The sequence below is a fragment of the Podarcis gaigeae genome, assembly GCF_964106915.1.
Source record: "Podarcis gaigeae genome assembly, chromosome: 5".
Classification (NCBI taxonomy): Eukaryota; Metazoa; Chordata; class Lepidosauria; order Squamata; family Lacertidae; genus Podarcis; species Podarcis gaigeae.
In genome coordinates, this window is record NC_139681.1 from 59,836,800 (window position 1) to 59,856,610 (window position 19,811).

Consider the following 19,811-nt stretch of genomic DNA (forward strand, 5'->3'; position numbering starts at 1 on the left):
TGCAGCAGCCTGTCAGTAATTAAGCAGGTAAAGTCCTCCCCACCATTTACCTTAGTCCCAGGGAAAGAGGGGACGGGGAGACTCCCATTGCCAACCAAATTCCTGTCAAGGGGTGCCAACTTGAATAAAATACCCTCATAATTGATCACATGACATGCACACACACCATTTGAATGACAACGGCCATTAAATGGGGGGGGGGGGGAGTTGGTGCCTCTGTTAAGTCACTACTGCAGGATGAGGGACTTGGAAGTTATGTACAAGTTCTTAGCCACGTCCATAGTTTTCCTGAAAGAATTAGCAAAAGCCATATGCCAGGAATTCCACTAGTGTGCAGGTACTCTGTTTTTCCTGTTGCCCTGCTACCCAGATCTAAGCCATGGCTTGACTTAGCATTATGTCCATACTGAGGTTCATGGTTTGTCTTGCTCCTGACAATGCACAAACTGCAACTAGGGGTTGTTCTTGGCTTACAAATTGTGGTTTTCTTTCAGAAGACAAGCCACAAGGCCAGGCTTGGATAGAACACTAAGCCAAGCCATGGCTTAGTTTCAGGAGTGTGGCAGCAGGATTTCCCACCTGTACCTGAGTGCTTATGCATTCTTGTTTATTCATGGTTTGAATTACATGTGAACTGGGCCAGAGAAAATTTTCTCAAAATTAATGTTTACACCACCTCAAAGATTGAGGGGAAATGCCAGTCAGGGAGCACCAGGCTCTTCTCTGCATTGCTGCAACAGGTGAGCCTTCTTGTCAACTTTTCTTTCCCAGGAAGACAAGAATTTCCTGTCAAAGTCTACCCTTCCAAGACAGGTCAAGTCAGCAAGAAGCACAGCTAGCAAAACCATGTATGAACAGGCATTTTGAACATAAGTTCTATTTGCCCTTTTGGTTCAACTTCAAAGCTCTAAAACATCAGTTATTTCTCCATCACTCACATAACCCTAATGCAACAGAAAGTATGCATTAGGAAATCTAAAATTTGGCTACATCCATCATAAGCCAATGAAGACAGATGTATTGTTTTGAGGTTTCACTTTCCTTGCTGCAAAAGGCACACGTAGGAAGCAGACAGGCTTTTCAGTAAGACACTGGCTCAGTCAGAGGTTTATATTTGCCTCATTTGTGTATTCTTCCTCTTCCTAAATGACACATTCCAAATCTTGGGATCAAGAGTAGGAGGAAAGATTGCCACACTTCCCCCCTAAGAAGTAAGATGAAGCCCATTAACACAGTCATCTTTGTTGCCCATTCAAAGTTAAAAGTTACCTGGAACCTAAGTGCCGTACTTTTGGAGTTCCTGCAACATGGAGGGGCCAGCATCATAGGGCAAGGCAAACAGAGAATGCATGCTTTATAACTGCAGATGGATAAATGGTATTCCCCAATACCACCTGTCTGCCTGTTCTCAAACTACAGCCTGGCTCTACTCTTTCACATTGCTACTCTGTCTGGTGTGTGATAGAGGATAATAGGAACAAGAACTTTTTTTTTTACATATGTGCACACATGCACCTGTGTCTTTTCCATCACAGTATATATATTACTGGAGGACACTGCAAGCCAGTTGAAAGAACACCTGACTGAGGCAGACACTGCATCTTTTCCCCTGCTACTATAAGAATGTGTGTTTGAGCTATGTTGGTAGGTAAGAATACTGCTGAAATATATATGGGAGGAACAAGAATCACCTAAAGCTGTCAGTTGTCTGGTGCCGGTATCCTGTAGGAACATAAATGCTCTCCAAATATAATGACAATAGAAAGCTGGTTCTTCATGGATCAATATTACTCATACAAGATGCGGCATTATATGATACTAATCTCACTTCTACTCTCCCACCTACCACAAGAGGAAACAATTTAGACCATCCTGCTATAGGTTGGGCTAACTTACCTGTAACAAAGCCCTATAGCTGCTAAAAAGAGAGCAAGAGATAAGGAGAATAATAGCAAACAAGGGCTGTGACGATAAAGCAGACTTTATTGGAGGTGCCAAGGGCCACAACAATCAAAGCCTTCCCAGAGAGCATGAGGTTTGTGTGTGTGCTACTAGACAACAGCTCAGCTAACACTTCCCCTGCCTCCATCACCACGTTGTCGTAACAGCAACCCGTTCAGGGTATGCAGGTCATCACCCCAAGTTCCAGTGTGCTCACGGTAGCTCATGGTAGTCTCCACCTCTTTTAAGGGAATACAACTTTTGGGGCAAGGGAGATGCTTGTTAGGTGTCAGGCTAGAAAAGGGCAGGCCAAGCTGCTGCTCATTGTGTACTATCCATTTGGGAGAAGGATGATGGGCTGTGCAAAATGCAGCAGCAGGCAAGAGGCGGCATCGTTATTCCAAAGGCTTGCTTGTCATCTGAGTCTGGCACCAGCCAATCCAGCGGGTGGAGTCACATTTCACTTCCCGGCCAATCGTTCCTCCTTTCGCTTGGTAAGGAAGTATTTGAAGAACTCATACACAGACCAGGCAATGGCTGTGGAGGGCATCTGGTAAATGACACGTGCTTGTACCCCTCGAAAATAGGCAGTCAGCCCACCCACGCGGTACACCGTCCTGAATGCATGAGCCATGCCTGTAATGTGCCCACTGATGTTGGTATTCAGTGCCAGGGCCTCCTGGGTATTCAGCAGTGTCTTGCAAACGTCCAATGGGGTGGTGGCAGCAGCAGCAATGGCCCCTGCACAGGCCCCTGCCACCATATGGGAACTAGGGTTGTACTGTCTGTGAGGATTGAGGTGTTCCTGCAAAGATTCATATGCCATGAAGTGGATGGCCTGGAAGGGGATGTTCATAGTCAGCTGAGTGGTGTAGCTTCGGTAGAAAGCTCCTGCCCCTTCATTGCACCATACAGCACGTACACAGTCTGTTGCTCGCTGGTATGGAGAGTTGTACATCTGCATTCTCTGCTTTACCACTGATCAAAAGATGACAGCAGCAGCCCAGCCATGGAGACGAGAGAAGGGCAGGGAGGAGCAAAGAAAAAATGTATAAGTGCAGTGATCTGAACAGTGTGCATTCTACGTAAACACTTTAATAGATTCAGGGGCCCTGCATCCCTCAAACTTGCCTCAGTGTGATCTATCTACCCACCCAAGAAATCCTGCAGAACTCCACAACTTGTGAAAAAACAGTAATGCCCCAATTCTGGAATTGTGAGACACCAAGTAAAACGGGGGTTACTGAAATGTGATCTGATTATGCCTACACAATGTAGGGAACACAAATTATGAAAGACAAGTTGCAATATTGTTTTTATGTCATTTTTCAACACCAAGAGCAAGGGCAGATACACAAATACCTTCTTTGCTTCAGCCAAAGTCTTGTCCACCACCCACCCGCTGCATCCAAAGAACCCTTGTAGCAGGTAAGGCTGCATGTCTGAACTGTATCACAAGCAACATGAAAGCACCCCCTGGTGACAAGAAGGGAGCAGCACAAGCTGCATGAAAGTTGCAGGACTGCTGGGAAGCAACATTACCTTCTGCTGGGTTCATGGCTGCATCATGAAGCAATGTTGCCACACAGCCTGCTGCGCCTGCAAAACAAGGACTATTACATGTGAAAAGTGGGAAGAAGACATAAGGAGTTCTCACAATGTGCCACCGGAGGAGTGTATGCGAGCAAATAGGGACACCCCCCTCCCCAAGAGAGAATGAAAGTTCATTGAGAAGTTAGCATCAGTTTTCAGAAAGGGAATATCAGAAATATTCAAGGCTTCAGTGCAGGCAATATTTATCATATTAATCTCGACCCACATTGGAAGGATTGAGGGGGGGATCAGAAGACTAAGACTGCAATCCTAACTCCACTTACCTGGGAGTAAGTCCACTGAATTAAATAGGACTTACTTCTGAGTAAACATGGTTAGGATTGCACTGTAAATTATCTATCATCTTTAATTCCTAGAGCAGAGAAGAGCCAAGACCGTCTTGCAGCTATTTAGGATTCTTGCAGCTATTTAGGATTCTTCCACCATCCTGCTAACACATCCAACAAGTTTCAGTCAGGCGAGTTAGTTCCAAAATTCTAGGATCTCCAGCTAATTGGGTCTTCCTATTATCTGTCCAGACTATCAGAGATGAAGGAGCCTCAGAAGCATGCTAGTGTGAAAAAGTAAATATAAGCAGACCAGACTCTACAACACGTTACAGCAAGCTTGGGGTTCTCCCCACTCAAAAATGAGGATGCTAAAAGGACAAATGTAAGAGCACTATATAAAGTCAAAATGAAATACAAACAGCAGCACACCCATTCTTCTATCATATTTCAAACTATCTTCACAATACAGAAAGTTTGTCTGCTCTGGTGGAAACTGCAGCTATCTGCCCCATATTCCCACAATCCCTTCTCATTCACAAATTCCTTTCAAAAGTCAATGGGAAATCCTACATTCCTAATTATCATGGTTAGATAATGCTTGGAGTGAAGCAGAACACAGCATCAGGGAAGAATGTCAATAGTAAATAGGATTCAGAAGTTAGCAATATAACAGCAGTAAGAAAGAAGACAGGAGTGCCTGGCGTGCTCTGGTCCATGGGGTCACGGACACGACTAAACAAGAAGAAGAAGAAGAAAAAACCAGGCATCCAGTTCTTCATTTCACTAACAGTCCTAGCTGGGAACATAGGGACCCTCAGGGTGGGGCAAGCAGGCAAGAAGGGACAATACCGTTGGCCACGTGACTATTGCCCCCAGCATGGATAATGTCGGTAAGTGTCTTTTTCAACTTTTCGTAGCAGGCGAAATACAAGGCATGAGCAGGGCCTGCCCCTGTGGCTGTGATGTTCAATCCACGCATGGGTCGCCAGATCCCTTCAGTCCGCACGATCCGCCACAGGGCCTCCAGCACATTCCGGTAGCGAGCAGCAGGTTCCGGTTGCAGGCTCTGCATCCTTGTCTGCCAGTGCAGGGAGGGGAGCAGGTTAGATATGCCAAGGGACTTAGCCTAGTAAGCTCCACACCCAGCTCTCCCAACCCAGGACACTCCTTCCTTTCAGAGCCATTCAGCTGCATTTGATGGCTGCACACAAATGAGTTCTCGCAGGCGACCTTTGTAGGTGTCTGCAGATCACCAGAGGGCCCTCGCGTCTGCCAGGACTCTACCGTATGTACAACCCCCCCCACACACACCTTACCCCTTTCTCTCAACCCCATGACTGAGACCAAATATTTCTGGGAACCAGGTCGGTCGCTTTGGCGGCAAAAGTGAAGGCCTGAAACGTGATCAAGGAAACCGATCTTGCTTCTTGACAACTAGCGGCGGCAACACATAACTCTCCTGTCAAGTGATCGTTCGTTGGCACTTCTGCCATTAGCCAGCAAAAGAGCCGAGAACGTGTTTGATCCATCCCTCCCCGAAGTCGTTAGCTCCATCGCATTCATCGGGGAACACATCCTTCGCCTTTCTGTCAACTCTGGTCCCCCCCCCCCTTTTTGCTAAATTCGGATCTAGTCGGACCGTCCGGTGATGCGGATTAAAGTGCAACACTAATGAAGATCGTGTGCCGGTTAACCCCTCTCAGGTCCTGCCCAGGGACTCCCGCGTCTCGTCTCAGCTCCCCGCCCCCCCCGACTCCCGCCAGCACCCGCCCTGCGCCCGGAGACGCCAGAGCAGCTCGGCGCCCGTGCTCACCTTGACACAGTCCACCGGGTACATGAGGCTGTGCTCCAGCACCCCCGCCACAGCCCCTGCGAGCATGTGGGTGGAGGCGGCGGAGCCCCGCGGGAGGGCCTCGTAGTCCGGCTCCGGGCCGGCCTCCGTGTCCGTGCCAGTCCCTCCCGCCCCGCCATCCCCCGCGGGCCACGCCCAACCCGCCCCTCCACCGTCGCCCCCGCCCAGCAGCAGGAGGAGCTGGCGGCCCGGCTCTGCCCCGCCGCGCTGCCCGGGCCCCGCCGAGCCGCCCGCCCCGAGCTCCATGGCACCGCCGTCGAGTCCGTTGCGGGCTGCACACTCGGTCCTGCGGCTCCCGCTCTGTCCGCCCCGCCCATGGATGTCACTCATTGGCCGCGGACGGTTTTCGCGCCGCCCCGAGCCAATGTCCATTGGTAGGCTGCGACTCACGCTCTCTTCCATTGGCTAACGTCCGTCCTGTCTCCCGCCTATCCAGAGAGGATATTGGGCAATACCTCTTTGACCTTTCGTTCGTTCCTCACCCGATTGGCTACTTTTCCGCTTTATTCGAGATACGTGAGGAAAAGGAGAAAGGTATTGGCTACGATGCCTGCCGTTCAAGCTGACAGGCTTGTAATAAGGCTGCGCAGTTTTCTTTGGTGCGTGGGGTTTGTTTGTGGATGTTGGTTGGCTTGCTTTCAGTGATGACGTTGCCGTGGGAAGAATATGCCTGTACATTGGTGGACCAAACATGCAGTGTGAGAGTTGACTGGAGGCTGCGAATGGGCAACAGGGCGCCTGCGCGTTCCCGCGAAGACGAGGCCCACAAAAAAAGGAGGTGTACGTTGAAAAGCCACCCTTGGGCCTACGAATTGGGCAATATACGCATGACGTAACGAAAACCCGCCCGAATGACCCTCGCCGGGTTGGCCCAGAGCTTGTGACGTGTTGGAAATTACTGAATGACACTTGAGGAGAGTATCGGGTCCCGTCCTGGAAAGAGCGGCGTGCCCTTCGGAAAGCGCAGCTGGTTGGCTGCCCGCCGCGGGAGGCGGAGCCCAGGCCGACTCGGTTCCGTTGCGTCAACCTTACCCGGGCTCTGCCATTGGCTGCCGCCCAGCCCGGTCGCCCTGGGGACGTGGCTGGAGCAAAGGGCCGACGAAGTCGTGGCGCCGGACGGCGAGCGCGGGGCGAAGGAAGCGGTAAGTCGGGCTCTCCGGGGAAGCGGGGGGAAAGGAGCGCTGCCTGTGTGGAAGGGGAACCGCGGCACTGCCGGGCGGAGGAGCCTGCTCTGCGGCCAGAGGCGCGTCTCTCTCTCTCTCTCTCTCTCTGAAGCTGATCTCAGCCTGGGATGAAATGTGGAGCATTAATTAACGGACCAATTTTGTGGCCCTTTCAGGGGGTAGAGGCGGGAAGGTCGTCGGCGCTGATCCCTGGTTTAACCACTCCGTCTCTTCCTTCCTTTTTCAGGGTCCAGGATCATCCTGCAACTTGGAGGAGCCGAAAGAGATGCTACTTCCTCCTGGGACCCGCACTGGAAGCTGACAGACTGCGGGACGAGCACATGGCCAGGTGAGGTGATGGGATCGCGGGTCCCACTACGAATTGCCCACACGGTCTCCTTTCCGGCGTTGCCGGCTTCCTCCTCCTCGTCGTTGTACCCCGTGGGCGTGGGCTGCTTCCCGGCTGCTAGGCAGGGCGGTGGCGACCTTGATGCCACTGGAAGAGCAGGTGCGCTGTGGGAGCCTTGGGGCTTGGAGTTTGAGACCCCTGACCCACAAGCGCAGGGGGAGACCGACAAAGAAATGGAAGGATCTCAACAAAGAACTCTTGATCTGAAAACCAGATATAGCCCAGCACTGATCTGGGTTCGAGATTGCTTGTTGATTGGCATGGCTTTGGGACAGGGGTTTTGCATTTAGAACAGCTTTGCTGCAGGGATTCTTCCTGAAAGCTTTGGCGTTGCCTTTTGATTTGTGCTCATGGCAGGATCTTCTCTTGCCGCTCAGAGATTGGGATACACACAGCATTATCTACCCTTCTCTTCTGCTCCCTCCCCCCCCCTGACCCTAGTTACAGTGATGCTGTCAGCCTCTTCTCTTGCTCCTTCTGTGAGGCTGGTATGTCTTAAAAACCTCTGCTGTTACAGCCAACCTGGCTAGCAGCCACTTAAGTTCAAAGATCACAGCTTGGTGCTAATCGGTGCAGGGTAGAAGGGCAGCCTGAGTGTTTCCATGTGGTCTCTGCAGAGTATCTGTGATTGTTTCCCAGCACTTTAACCCCATTATTATTCAAGTCCCAAATGAAAGGTTGGGAAAGGGGAAGTGGGAATGAAGAACAGAGTAGCAGAGGCTCACCTGCAAGTTAGGGAAGATTGAAAATGTACAATGCACATCGTGTGTGCCCTTCCACAAAGATGTGTTAATGATTATGGCTGCAATCCCAGGGAGTAAGCCCAGTGAATATAGTAGGATGTACTTCTGAATGAACATGCATAGGCTTGCATTGTTGGTGATTAATTGCAAACTATTGCTAGCTGACTCAGCTGGCTTGTTTAGATGCAAGGTTGCCAATGCCATTAAAATGACTGCAGTACTCGGTACTCACATGGGTCCCATCTGCTCCTTGTTACATTCCCAGCTGCTTTGGAAGAAGGATCCTCCTATACCAAACTTCCAGCTGTAGGCTATGCTGGTTTAGCTGTATATGTTGGAAGCTTCAGCACTTGGATTTCTAAGATCATTTTGTTGGCAAGGACCTGTGGATGACTGATGAGGCTTTGCTAGACGTTTAACAACTGTTTAATCTGATTTTCCCCTTCTTCCAGGATCAGTTTTTCCTGTCTGTGTCCAGCATCTTGGCACTTCACAGTGCCTTCAGTGAGCCTTTGTCTCCGTCAGCGGCTGGGCCTGCTGGGCCTCTTAGTTGCAGCCAGTATTTTGCTGTTTGTGGGAATCACAAATCTATGGCGTTGGAAAACTAGTTCTCGGGACTGGCAGTCTGAAAGGTGAGTGAATGTGACTGCACTGGCATGAAGCATGCTGAGATAAGGCAAAAAGATCCTTTCAAAGGAGTCAGTCGACTTCCACTGCTTGCATTTCCAAGTTAGCTAAGCTTTAGCAAAACATTCTAAATTACCGTATTTTCCCCTCTATAACACGCAGATTTTTTCTCCTAAAAAGTAAGGGGAAATGTCTATGCGTGTTATGGAGCGAATGTGTGGTCCCTGGAGCCAACTGGCCCGAGTGCATCACACATTTTCTTCAAGGGTCATCTTCGTTGCGGTCAGCAGAAGCCAGGGAAGTGCTTGCTAGGAGGTTTGGCCACTCTGCAGCCCGACTGCGTGTTTGCTAGTGTGTGTGCTTGCCTGTGTGTTTGTTCGCTAGCGTGGGTGCTTGGAGGGAGTGAGAGAGTGACGGACTGCTGCATCTTCTCCTGCAATTTGCCTTTTAAAAAATTGGAAGCAGCGGGGCAGTAAAAACCACCTCCGAAAGCCCCATTTTTCCCTTCTAAGGCTGCAGCTCGGCTTTGGGAGCCCTGAACCCCTGCCTTGTTCTTGAGGGATCTTTGAGGTTTTCCCTTTAGCTTTAACCCAGCCCCCTTATTTTACCAGTTTATCTTCATTCTCCGTGGGCTAAACTGAATGCAGGCAGCGAGAGAGAAAGCTGTTGCTTTCCTGCATTCTGCCTCAGGGTCTTACTGCCCACCCTCTTCTCTTTCGTTAGGAGGGGAAAGCAGAGCGTCCTTCCTTCTAACTCCTCTCCGTGCTCCTGTGCTGCTGATGCTGCGTCTAGAGACTCGCAGGCAACATGCAGATTGGGGGGCGGGGGGGGGGAGAGAGAGAGAGAGAGAGAGAGAGCGCGCTGGCTGGCTGGCTTGGGGAACTTTTGCCTTCCTTTCCTCCGTCCGGTAAAACCCTCTCCTGCATTCTTAGCCAGCTGCTTCTCCGCACACCCCTCTCAGTGCTCCTTGTCCCTTCTATGTTTTTCCTTCCCTCCCCACTTAAAATGTGGTTACAAAGCACGGATCCACATGGATCCTCAGGATTTTTGCATTGGGTCACCCCAAATTCAACATCAGATCACATAGCAATGATCTGATGCAAAAACAGGGCTGCAATGGTGCAAAAATGTGGTTACAAAGCATGGATCCTCAGGATCTTTGCATTGGGTCACCCCAAATTCAACATCAGATCACATAGCATGTCCATGGCTACAGCCTGCACCAAAAAAATCACGCACCCACTGTTGCCTGGGGCTGCAATGGTGCAAAAACGTGGTTACAAAGCACAGATCCACATGGATTCTCAGGATTTTTGCATTGAGCTACCCCAAACTCACCGTCAAATCACATGTCTGTGGCCACAGCATGAAGCACAAAAATGATACATCCACTGTTTCATTCAGAATTTTTTTTCTTGCTTTCCTTCTCTAAAAACTATGTGCGTGTTATGGTCAGGTGCGTGTTATCGAGCGAAAAATACGGTAATTGCTTCTGAAATGGCTTGTTCATTTAGGCATAAAGACCACTTTGTACCCTACAAAACGCTTAGAGAGATTAGTTAAGAATACGACACAGTACTGCTCTGAGACAGTTTATGCATGAAATGAAACCAACCCTAAAGGAAAGTGTTACGCTGTATGTTGTATATTAGGTGTCTTCAGGGTCAGAAAGTACTGTGTGCCTTTTAATCAAAGCTAAGATTATTCTGTACTTTGGGTGTTGTTGGACTCCCAGATCCTATCATGCCTAGCCAACATGACCGATAGCTGGGGATGATGGGAACTGTAGTTCATCAACATATGGAGAGCCAAGGGTAGCTACCCCTGCTCTAGATGTTGTTGGACTACAAGGCTCATTGTTCCTGACAATTGATAATGGTCACTGTTACTAACAGGAGCTGGGAAGCCCTTACACATCACCTGGTTCCTCACCCTTGCTATACATGCTACGCATAATGTAGAATCTGGTTTCCTGGGGAAACTATGAGGAAGGGGAGAGTTAGTGGCACCAAACAAGGTGGCAGTTTCTATGGCACACAAAGTCCTTCTATCCCCCTCCTTTCCCCTCTGTTCTTCTACGATCTTGGTCTTGGGTTACAGAATTGGGCATATATTTCTGCATTTTTTGTCTAACACAAATATAGCAGTAGAAAAGGAGATGCTTGATGGAAAAAACTGCAGAGGAAATGGCAGGGCATATTTCACAGTTCCCATCCAACAGCAAAATGGGAGTGATGGGAAGAAGCCACGTGGACTGAGTTCAGCTGGCATTTTCCCACCAACAAAGGCTGAAGCCCTTTTAAGCTAGAGGGGGAGGAGGAAGATGCTGCGCTAGTCCTGCTGGGCAGTGCTTTCACAGAGCTTCTGTTGGCACTCTTCATTTAGTGAAATGTTGGGAACGAAGGACTGTCAGGGTGTCAACATAAGAACCCAAGGTTTAACTGCTGGGAAGTCCCAAATTTTGCCCTTAAATGATTCCCAACCCACACATATAATGCTCTTCAGTACGTTTGCACAGGGACTGGCAATTCTGCTGCCAGTTGGTGTTCTGCAATTGGAAAGTGTGAGGTATCTGGCACAGAAGCAGTTGCTTGAGCTGGTTTGCCCACCTTCTTTTACACAGTCCCTGTTTGGGTATTCAGGCTTCACATGTAAGCAAACATGTGAGGAGAAGCTGGAGAACTGTGCTGCCAACCCCTCTCCACAGCATCATCTGTACAAAGTTCAGAGCTTTCTCTCTCTTTCTCTCTCTGTGTGTGTGTGTGTGTGTGTGTGTGTGTGTGTGTGAAGTCCTGATTTAGCAGACTTCTGAATCGCACAAGGAACTGCCATGTGGAGAAGAGGCTTCCCACTTCAGACACCTCACTTTTCCCTATACCCACTCCTCTTAAGATGAATAAAATTTCAGAATGACTAGATGTGTGACTTGAAGTATTAACACCAGTCTACTGTTCCTAAAGAAAGGAAGTTGTCAATAAATATAACACCAGAGAGATAGGAAAGCATAAAAGACAACAAGCAACTCATAAAGAAAACAAAAGGTAAAAACAACAACAACAAAACTTCTTAACATTACTAACTGGTTCTTCATTGGTGTTAAATATGCTTGGCAGATTACTAAGAATTAAAAATTACTAAACTAGGAAGTAATTATTTACATTTCTGTCCATAAGATGACAAAGAACAGTTCTTTTACGTCAAGGATGAAAGCTGATAATTTCCCATAGGCAATACTGCCTGTCCCCCAGTTGCATCTTAAGAAATGAGGGAATAGTTTTAAGATTCTAAGTTAGGATCCCCCAATCTGAACCAGACTTCTCATGGTCTGCTGGAAAATGACAGTACTTCCTCTGAAGCCAGGATTTTATTTGATATGCTAAAGAGGGTCTCTCCAGCTGCGGTTCTTTATAAGATTAACAAGTCTAGACTTGTTGATGTTATCACTTTAAAATGGGCCATTAAGATAAAGGTAGGGTAAATGTTTTGGCAAAAGCCAGCTATTTGCATTTGACAACCACCTTAACCAAGTAATTTTCAGACCAAAGGAGAGATTGGTAATTACTTTTAAATTCACATTTCCTCTAAACTATACATTCACATTGTATACATCCTCTCAGCTTCCCTTATGGCAGGTAGCAACTTGCCTTTAATTTTAAAAGGGCATTTCTGCTGCAGCTTTTGTTTGCATAATATCCAGTAACATCCAGCATTTATTACCCCAGCCATTCATCAGATGCACACCAGCTTACCTTCAGCAGGTTCATTGCTGGACCTGGGACCAATGCTTGTGCCTCTTCCTTCAAGAGCAGAGCTGATCCTACAAGATGCATTTAGCTGCATGGCTTTTATTTTTTCAATGTGATGTGGACTGGACAGAATTTTCTTGTTGGGACAGACTACCAATTACTGTACTCAAATAATGTGACATTCAATGGCTCCTCTAGAACTCAGACTCTGATCAACTTCTTGTCCCACCTGACACAGTTCAGAGGGCCTGGCACTGCCTCATCCATGGTTGTCCTACCACATGGCAGGCCTTGGGTCTTCCTGCTTCTCCTCTTCCTTTGCCCTTTCCTCCTTCCATGAATGCTGATTAACAGATGTAAACAAAGACTGATAGAGTGGCTTATGCCTCAACTTTTGTGACCTGACCTTCTGTCTGTGATAGGTCTGGCTTCTCCTCCCTCTTGGATCAGATGCCATTGTATTTGTGCATCTCTTGGCTCCTGTGTCCATGGGGAAATCCAGCTGGAATACTTGGGGTGGCGTGTGGCATTTGTGAGAGCTGCTGCTCTAGCTGAGTGCCCAGGGAATCTATGCCCTCTTCTGCAAAAGTCAGGATGTTGGAACATTTGGCCCTATGGCATTTGGCCGTGGGATGGCCTTCTTCAAACCCTTGCTTTGTTCCACCGCTGCTGCTGCTGCTGGGTGGGGGAAGCAGCAGAGGCTGTGCTGACTGAGCCAGAATTTCCTTCAGTGCAAGAAAGGGGAGCAGGATCAATAAGAACTGTGGTGGCATGAATTCTCTGTCTAATGGATCTGCAAAACCCACTAATTTGGTTAGCTTTCTTCTTAATGGCTGGACATGCTGTGGTCTCTCAGTCCTGTTTTCTGATTGCACCGATGAAATGGCACAAAGTGGGTAGGTTGGGATGTCTGCTTCAGTTCTCTGGTTCCTGGGGAGCTGAATCCAGTGCCTAGGGGGATTCCAATAACTTTCATCTGGTTTCTAGAAGGGGGAACGAGAGCCTCCGCAGGGACTAGATGCACATGCTGGGTCAGCATCGCTTGAAGCATTTATGGAGAAGTGATATAGGCATTTTGTGTTCCTGTAATTCCTATTATTGCTGTTGTGCAATAATAGACAGCCTCTGAAAGAGCAGAGCAGGCATTTTATGGAATGCTGGATCTGCCTTTTTATTTTCTTTTAGGGGTGTGAAGACTGGTCTGGTCTCTAACTCTTAACTCCAAATCTTCCTCATTCCCCTTGCAGGTACCTGGAACGGTTTCATACCTTGGAGGCAACGGACACAAATAACCCATCTCTGAATTACGGGGTGGTTATTGATTGCGGGAGCAGCGGGTCCCGAGTCTTTGTATACTTTTGGCCACCACACAATGGGAATCCGCACGACCTGCTGGACATCCGGCAGATGCGAGACCGTAACGGCCAGCCTGTTGTCAAGAAGATCAAGCCAGGTTTGGATATTTCCAAATGCCTTTTTTGTTGGTGGCTGTGAACCCACAAGCACCAAGCACCTGGAGGTGGGCAGAGTTGTTCTGTAGAGATGGCAGCTGAGGGAATATTCCCTTTTCATTGTACAGGGATCTCTACTCTGGCAGCCACTCCAGACAAAGCTAGTGACTACATCAGGCCGCTGCTCAGCTTTGCTGCTGCCTATGTGCCCAGTACCAAGCACAAAGAGACTCCCCTCTACATTTTGTGTACTGCAGGAATGAGACTGCTGCCGGACTGGTGAGTGAGCTATATTTTTCCAAGACCTGAGCAGAGTAGGCTTGGGACTGGGGAGCAGGAAGTGCCGGGCCTCTTGGAGCTACAGATGGACTTGCATCCTGAAGTAGAAAGGGACAGGGTGTGGGGTGTATCTTCACTGTAGCAGTCAAATACAACATTTCCTGTTTCCTAGAGTGGACACACAGGGGGATGTTGCTCCAGACAGGGAGGATTTCCTGTCATACCTGCTCTGGAGCACCCTCCCCCTGTGTGCGACCAGGTAGATGGGTGTGACCCTAGCAGACCCTATAAAAGGGCCAGTCACGCAGCCATCTTCCTCTTTTGCTGCTCTTTTGCGACTCCTCTGCTGGCTCTTAGCCAGCAGCACATGGCTCATTCTTACAGAGGATGGAAGCCACAAGGTAGAAAGTCTGAGGCCTAGCTCAGACTTCTTTTCTCTACAACTGTAACTGTGACTACAAAATAAAGCCTGCCTTCAGGACAATACTGTGAACCGAATGTAAGTAAACTTTATCATTACTTTTAAAAGAAGACTGTCATGGCATTATTCTTTTTAAGAGGGAACTAAAGGGGAAATTTACCAGGAACAATCCAATCTGGACAAGCCAGACTGGATTGCTCAATTCAAATGATTCTAACAAATCCATCAACTAGCTTCCAGCAATGTGCAAGGGAATGTGCTCTGCTACTACTACTACTACTAATAATTTATTATTTCTACCCGCCCATCTGGCTGGGTTTCCCCACCCACTCTGGGTGGCTTTCAACAGAACATTAAAAACAGAATAAAACTTCAGACATTAAAAACTTCCCTAAACAGGGCTGCCTTCAGATGTTAAGGTGTTCCACAGGGTGGGCACCACTACCGAGAAGGCCCTCTTCCTGGTTCCCTGTAACCTCACTTCTTGCAGTGAGGGAACCGCCAGAAGGCCCTCGGCGCTGGACCTCAGTGTCCGGCTGAACGATGGGGGTGGAGACTAGCTCACTAACGTGAGGAAGGATAATATTTAATCAATATATCCTCTCCTACTATCCACAACATTCCCACACAGGGTTCCCTAACTTGATAGTGAGCAATGGGTCATCTCCACCCCAGGTGGACTAAAAATTAAGTCCTGCTTATGAAGTTGTTGTGGGTGTTTGCAAATTCGTGGCTGGAAAGAGACCAAGTGAGAAGGGTGACTTGCACAGGGGGACAAAAGGACAAGATTTTGAAATGAGGTCGAGTCTGCTGTTTAGACACCTTGACCATTCGGCAAAGGAGCAGTGGAGAGGGGGGTCATTATATTTCAGTACAAAGAAATGGGAGTTGCTCAGTTTGTCTGCTTGTGGATCTTCACAGGCAGCAGACAGCCATCCTGGCAGACCTGGTGAAGGATGTGCCCCTGGAATTTGATTTCCTCTTCTCAGAATCACAGGCAGAAGTGATCTCTGGGAAGCAAGAAGGTAGGTGTTGGGCCAGAAAGGCTCGCTCACTCCATCATCACTGTGATGAGGCTGCATTTTAATATTTTAATGTTTCAATATTTTAATGTTGTATTTTAATCTTGTTTTTAAGTTGTATTCATTCAACTTGTTTTTATTATTGCTTGTTAGCTGCCCTGAGCCCGGCCTTGGCTGGGGCGGGCGGGGTATGAATTAAATAAATAAATAAATAAATAAATAAATAAATAAATAAATAAATATCACCATCATCTTAGGGAGTTTGGCAAAGGGTGAAGGGAGAGAGGGGGGAACGTAGGTAGTGAGGCAGCACTGTGCAGGATCTGGGGGCTTAGCTAGCTGTTAAACCAGCTTAACTTGCTGTTGGCGGTGCCTGTCCCTTGGGGTTGTTCCCTCCCCTCAAACTTCACAGGGTGCTACTCAAGTCCTGTACCTTCAAGGAACCCAACACTGCTTTTGATTCTCTTTCTTCCCCCACCCCCAATTTCCCAGGAGTCTATTCTTGGATAGGCATCAACTTTGTATTGGGAAGATTTGACCACGAAGAAGGTGAGACCGGGAAAGGGACAGTGGAGTTGAATGGGTAGGTAGAAGTTTTCTCTTTTGGCTCAGTTCCCTCTTGAGGGAGGGAATCTTCAGCACAGTTTGCTCGATTCCCAGCAGGAATGGAGATTTGGTTTTCCCACATGACCTGAACTAAGGCACCTTCCCATTCTGCAGTTTAGCAGGAGTGAAGGTGAGCAAGAGAGACTAGAGCGGATCCCCACTTCTTCCCTAACTTCTGCCCCCGCCCCCCCAAACCCTAGACATTTCTAGTGTTCAGCCCAAGAGGTATGGGGATGTGCCATCTTCCATCTCCATCTTCCATTGCTTTGGAAACTCTCTCTTTCTCTTTCTCTTTCTCTCTCTCCCTCTGGGATTGTAGAGGAAGATGCAGTGATTTCTGTGACCCTGGCTGGCCAGGAAGAAACCCTGGTGCGAAAGAGGACTGTTGGGATCCTTGACATGGGAGGTGCCTCTCTGCAAATCGCCTATGAGGTGCCGACTTCCACGTCCTTCTCTTCCCCGCAGGAGGTGTGTAGTTTGGGAGGGAAATATGTGCTATGGTCCAGGTTGGGCACTGTTTCTTACTCCCTCTCTCCCTCCCCTCTGCTACCGACAGGAGGAAGCTGCCAAGAGCCTGCTTGCTGATTTCAACCTTGGCTGTGACATGCAACACACGAAGCACGTGTACCGAGTCTACGTCAGCACCTTCCTGGGCTTTGGGGGCAACTACGCCCGGCAGCGCTATGAAGAGCTGGTGCTGAATCAGACCACCACCCGCAACAGGTGATGTCCTCATGCTGCCAGGTTTCAAAAGGTCTGGCTAAAGGCAGCTCTGGATTCCACTGCCCCCAGGAGTTCAAGGTGTGGCATCCTGGGAGAGGGTGTGTGTTTATTTGTAGGAGGCAGGCTCCCTGAGTGATGAGATCAATGGGAGAAGTTTTTGATGGTCCGTATGCATACCTCTAGCCTGTTTCGGGGTGGCACAGAAGAACTCACTGATCATAACTTGCCGCTGGGGATGTCTGTGTTTTCCCAACCCTGAAGCTTAGGCTCTCGTTGCAGGTTGAAGGGTGAGCAGCTTGGCGCAAATGCTGGGGTGCCCGTCTTGGACCCCTGCCTGCCTGTGGGACTGGAGGATGTTGTGGAGCATGGCGGCCAGACCCTGCACATCAAGGGCCAGGGAGACTGGCAGTTGTGCGCGAAGCAAGTGCACCTCCTGCTGGCGGGAGACAACAGAACCACGGTGTCTCTGCGCAACACCTATCAGGCACCAATTGACTTTGTTAACAGCGAATTCTATGGGTTCTCTGAATTCTACTACTGCACCGAAGATGTGCTGCGCCTGGGAGGACTGTACCACATGCCCACGTTCACACGCGCTGCCCAGGTGACTCTAGAATATGTGATCACTTTGCCAGGATAGGGGGTATTGTTTCTGTGCCCACTCATGTCTTTTGCCTCCTTCCAGGATTTTTGCAGCCTGAGCTGGTCCTTATTGATCCAGAGGTTCCGAGACCACCTATACTCAGCACATGCAGATCTGCACCGTGTCAAGTAAGAATCCATTCTTCCTTTTCACAGAGAATGTGCTTGGTCCTTAGCTCTTCTTCCATGGACGGTGAAGGGGTGGGGGTAAGATTGCCCCCCAGCAGTTTTCTCAACTGATGAGCCTCAGTCCAGCGTATTTGTGATGGAGTCTCTATGCTCTGCTTGCAGGTACCAGTGCTTCAAATCAGCATGGATGCACCAAGTCCTACACGAAGGCTTTCATTTCCCCAAGGATTATTCTGGTCTGCGCACAGCCCAGTTGGTGTATGATCGTGAGGTACAATGGACACTGGGAGCCATTCTCTATAAAACTCGTTTTCTGCCACTCAGGTAACCTAAATTGCTGCCCACTACATGTTTTCTCATCTTAAGAGTGGTAGAGTTCTTTTGGTTACTTCAGAATCAGTCTTTCAAACAAGGTCTTCAGTAAAGAACTGGACCATGGCACTTGACTAGGAGTAAAATGCCGGTTTTCTAGCCCTAATTAGAGTGTTCAGTCATCTTAATATGTGAACTTGGGAGTAAGCCTCACAGAGTTCAACATGAGGAGGGCTTACTCTCAATAAGCATGCATAGGATTGAGCTTGAAACATGGAGGAGTTCAGTACTCTGTGTTTAGTTTGAAGTTGCTTTTTTTGAACTTGAGAAAGCAAGTGATCCTGCCAGCAGTGCTTTTCTGAAAGAAAAAAAAACAGAAAAGGAGAAAGCAAAGGCATGCAGAGACCTGGTTTGTTTTTAAGAGGTACCTAAGGGAGAGACATCAAAAGCACCCTCAATGAAGCACAGAGCCTGCGTGAAAAGGAAGGATCCTTTATCAGTAGGCAACATGGTGTCTTAAACCATTAAACTAAACCTATGTTTTCGACATCTCTCATCTATTTACAAATGGTCTGTAGGGCATAGGCCTGAGAAAAGCCAGGTATTTGGGAATGATACTTACTGCAGTATCTGGAATGCTTCTTTGTCTGCTAGTTGCAAGAGATTCAAGCTTAGCGCAGCTTCACATTTTAACTTCAGACTGATTTTTCTTTGTTTTTCAGGGATCTCCGCCAGGAGAGCATCCACCAACCTCGCAGCCCTTGGCTCCGTCTCTCCTTTGTTTATAACCACTACCTTTTCTTTGTGTGCATTCTTGTGGTGATGCTTGCAATTGGACTCTACCTCTTCCGTCTGCGCCGCATCCACCAGAAGCAGTTGCACGTGGCACAGCTGGACCTGCTGTGGCTAGCAGAAGTGGTCCCGCTGCCAGCACAGGAGGCAGCCTCCTGAGAAAAGAACTACCTCTCAGCGAACTCTCTCCACTGCCCTATTGGCAGTGGCTTTTAATGGGCCAGAAGCTGTGATTCTCTTGCGGGCTAGTCCAGAATTCTGCAGGACTCCAGCCCAACCCCAGGGCCTAAACAGTGTCTGCTCAGACTTGCCCCTAACCCAAGCCGCTCAACCCTAATGGACTCTAGATTTTCCTCCGTGGCTGAAATCCCCAGCCACTGTGGGAGAATCACGCTGCAGGCGCTGTGAGGCAAGGGAAGCTGATCTGTGTTACCCTTGACAGTGGGCAAAAGGCAGCATAGCTGAAAGTGACCAAAGAAACTTGATTTACTCAGGAAGGGGAGGGAGAAGGACATTGTGTGGCCAGGAACTGGACAGCTCTCCCGCAAAAGGAAAGAAAATGGTTCTTTCTGGTGCTTTACTATGAGCACGCCCCCCCCTACTTCTGTTGATGTCTATGATAGGACCAAAAAAGGAGTCGTGCAAACAGGATTCCTTGAGGGTAAGAAATAACCTTTTTAAAAAATCAAGGCAGATATTTTGCTGCCTTCCTTCACACTCCTCCCCACAAATACATTTTGCACACACTCCTTTCAAATCCCACATTTACCCATCATTCAGTGTGTCTCAGTGCTGTTGTCCCAGCACTGGGGCTTCCAGCAGTTCCAAGTTTCACAGAAGACCACCTTGAACTGTGGAACGCTGTCTCTGGTACTTGTTTTAACAACAACTAGCCCATAAACTCAATCAACTATGGGCTAAGTTAAATTATGAATTTGTTTTCATACTTGAACTCCAGTTACTGTAGCAATAAATTATGCTGAACTGTGTAAGCAGAGTTTCTTGATGCTAGTTGTGCTGGAAGCTTGTTGGTTGGTGTAGCTGGTTGGTTTTACTAGCTGTAAAAACCA

At 48.4% G+C, this 19,811-nt stretch overlaps 2 protein-coding genes across 3 annotated transcripts; one reads left to right on the forward strand and one right to left on the reverse strand.

Annotated features, from left to right (window-relative positions):
* Window positions 1-1,965: 1,965 nt before the first annotated feature.
* On the reverse strand, window positions 1,966-6,093 carry SLC25A28 (solute carrier family 25 member 28). The gene is made up of 4 exons (XM_083740128.1): window positions 5,638-6,093; window positions 4,674-4,902; window positions 3,484-3,540; window positions 1,966-2,919 (listed from the first exon to the last, which is right to left on the reverse strand). The coding sequence occupies exons 1-4, from the start codon at window positions 6,076-6,078 to the stop codon at window positions 2,402-2,404; spliced, it is 1,245 nt and encodes a 414-aa protein (XP_083596254.1). The 5' UTR covers window positions 6,079-6,093; the 3' UTR covers window positions 1,966-2,401.
* On the forward strand, window positions 6,094-19,733 carry ENTPD7 (ectonucleoside triphosphate diphosphohydrolase 7). 2 transcript variants are annotated; one of them, XM_083740126.1, is made up of 13 exons: window positions 6,094-6,818; window positions 7,087-7,188; window positions 8,444-8,623; window positions 13,612-13,817; window positions 13,944-14,094; window positions 15,437-15,540; window positions 16,030-16,086; window positions 16,463-16,611; window positions 16,700-16,866; window positions 17,146-17,470; window positions 17,552-17,637; window positions 17,800-17,961; window positions 18,672-19,733. In XM_083740126.1, the coding sequence occupies exons 2-13, from the start codon at window positions 7,181-7,183 to the stop codon at window positions 18,898-18,900; spliced, it is 1,824 nt and encodes a 607-aa protein (XP_083596252.1). In that variant the 5' UTR covers window positions 6,094-6,818; window positions 7,087-7,180; the 3' UTR covers window positions 18,901-19,733. The 2 variants fall into 2 exon arrangements, with proteins under 2 accessions (XP_083596252.1, XP_083596253.1); XM_083740127.1 differs by lacking the exons at window positions 6,094-6,818; window positions 7,087-7,188; window positions 8,444-8,623 and adding an exon at window positions 11,409-11,659.
* Window positions 19,734-19,811: the final 78 nt, after the last annotated feature.

Excerpts from the sequence above, each read along its gene's own strand:
- ENTPD7 (XM_083740126.1), top strand. Across the intron at positions 13,818-13,943 it reads TGTCAAGAAGATCAAGCCAG|GGATCTCTACTCTGGCAGCC; the intron begins GTTTGGATATTT and ends TTCATTGTACAG. Across the intron at positions 17,962-18,671 it reads ACTCGTTTTCTGCCACTCAG|GGATCTCCGCCAGGAGAGCA; the intron begins GTAACCTAAATT and ends TTTGTTTTTCAG.
- SLC25A28 (XM_083740128.1), bottom strand. The coding sequence starts at position 6,078 with ATGGAAGAGAGCGTGAGTCGCAGCCTACCAATGGACATTGGCTCGGGG. Across the intron at positions 4,903-5,637 it reads ACCCGGTGGACTGTGTCAAG|ACAAGGATGCAGAGCCTGCA; the intron begins GTGAGCACGGGC and ends CTGCACTGGCAG. Across the intron at positions 2,920-3,483 it reads AGCCATGAACCCAGCAGAAG|TGGTAAAGCAGAGAATGCAG; the intron begins GTAATGTTGCTT and ends TCTTTTGATCAG.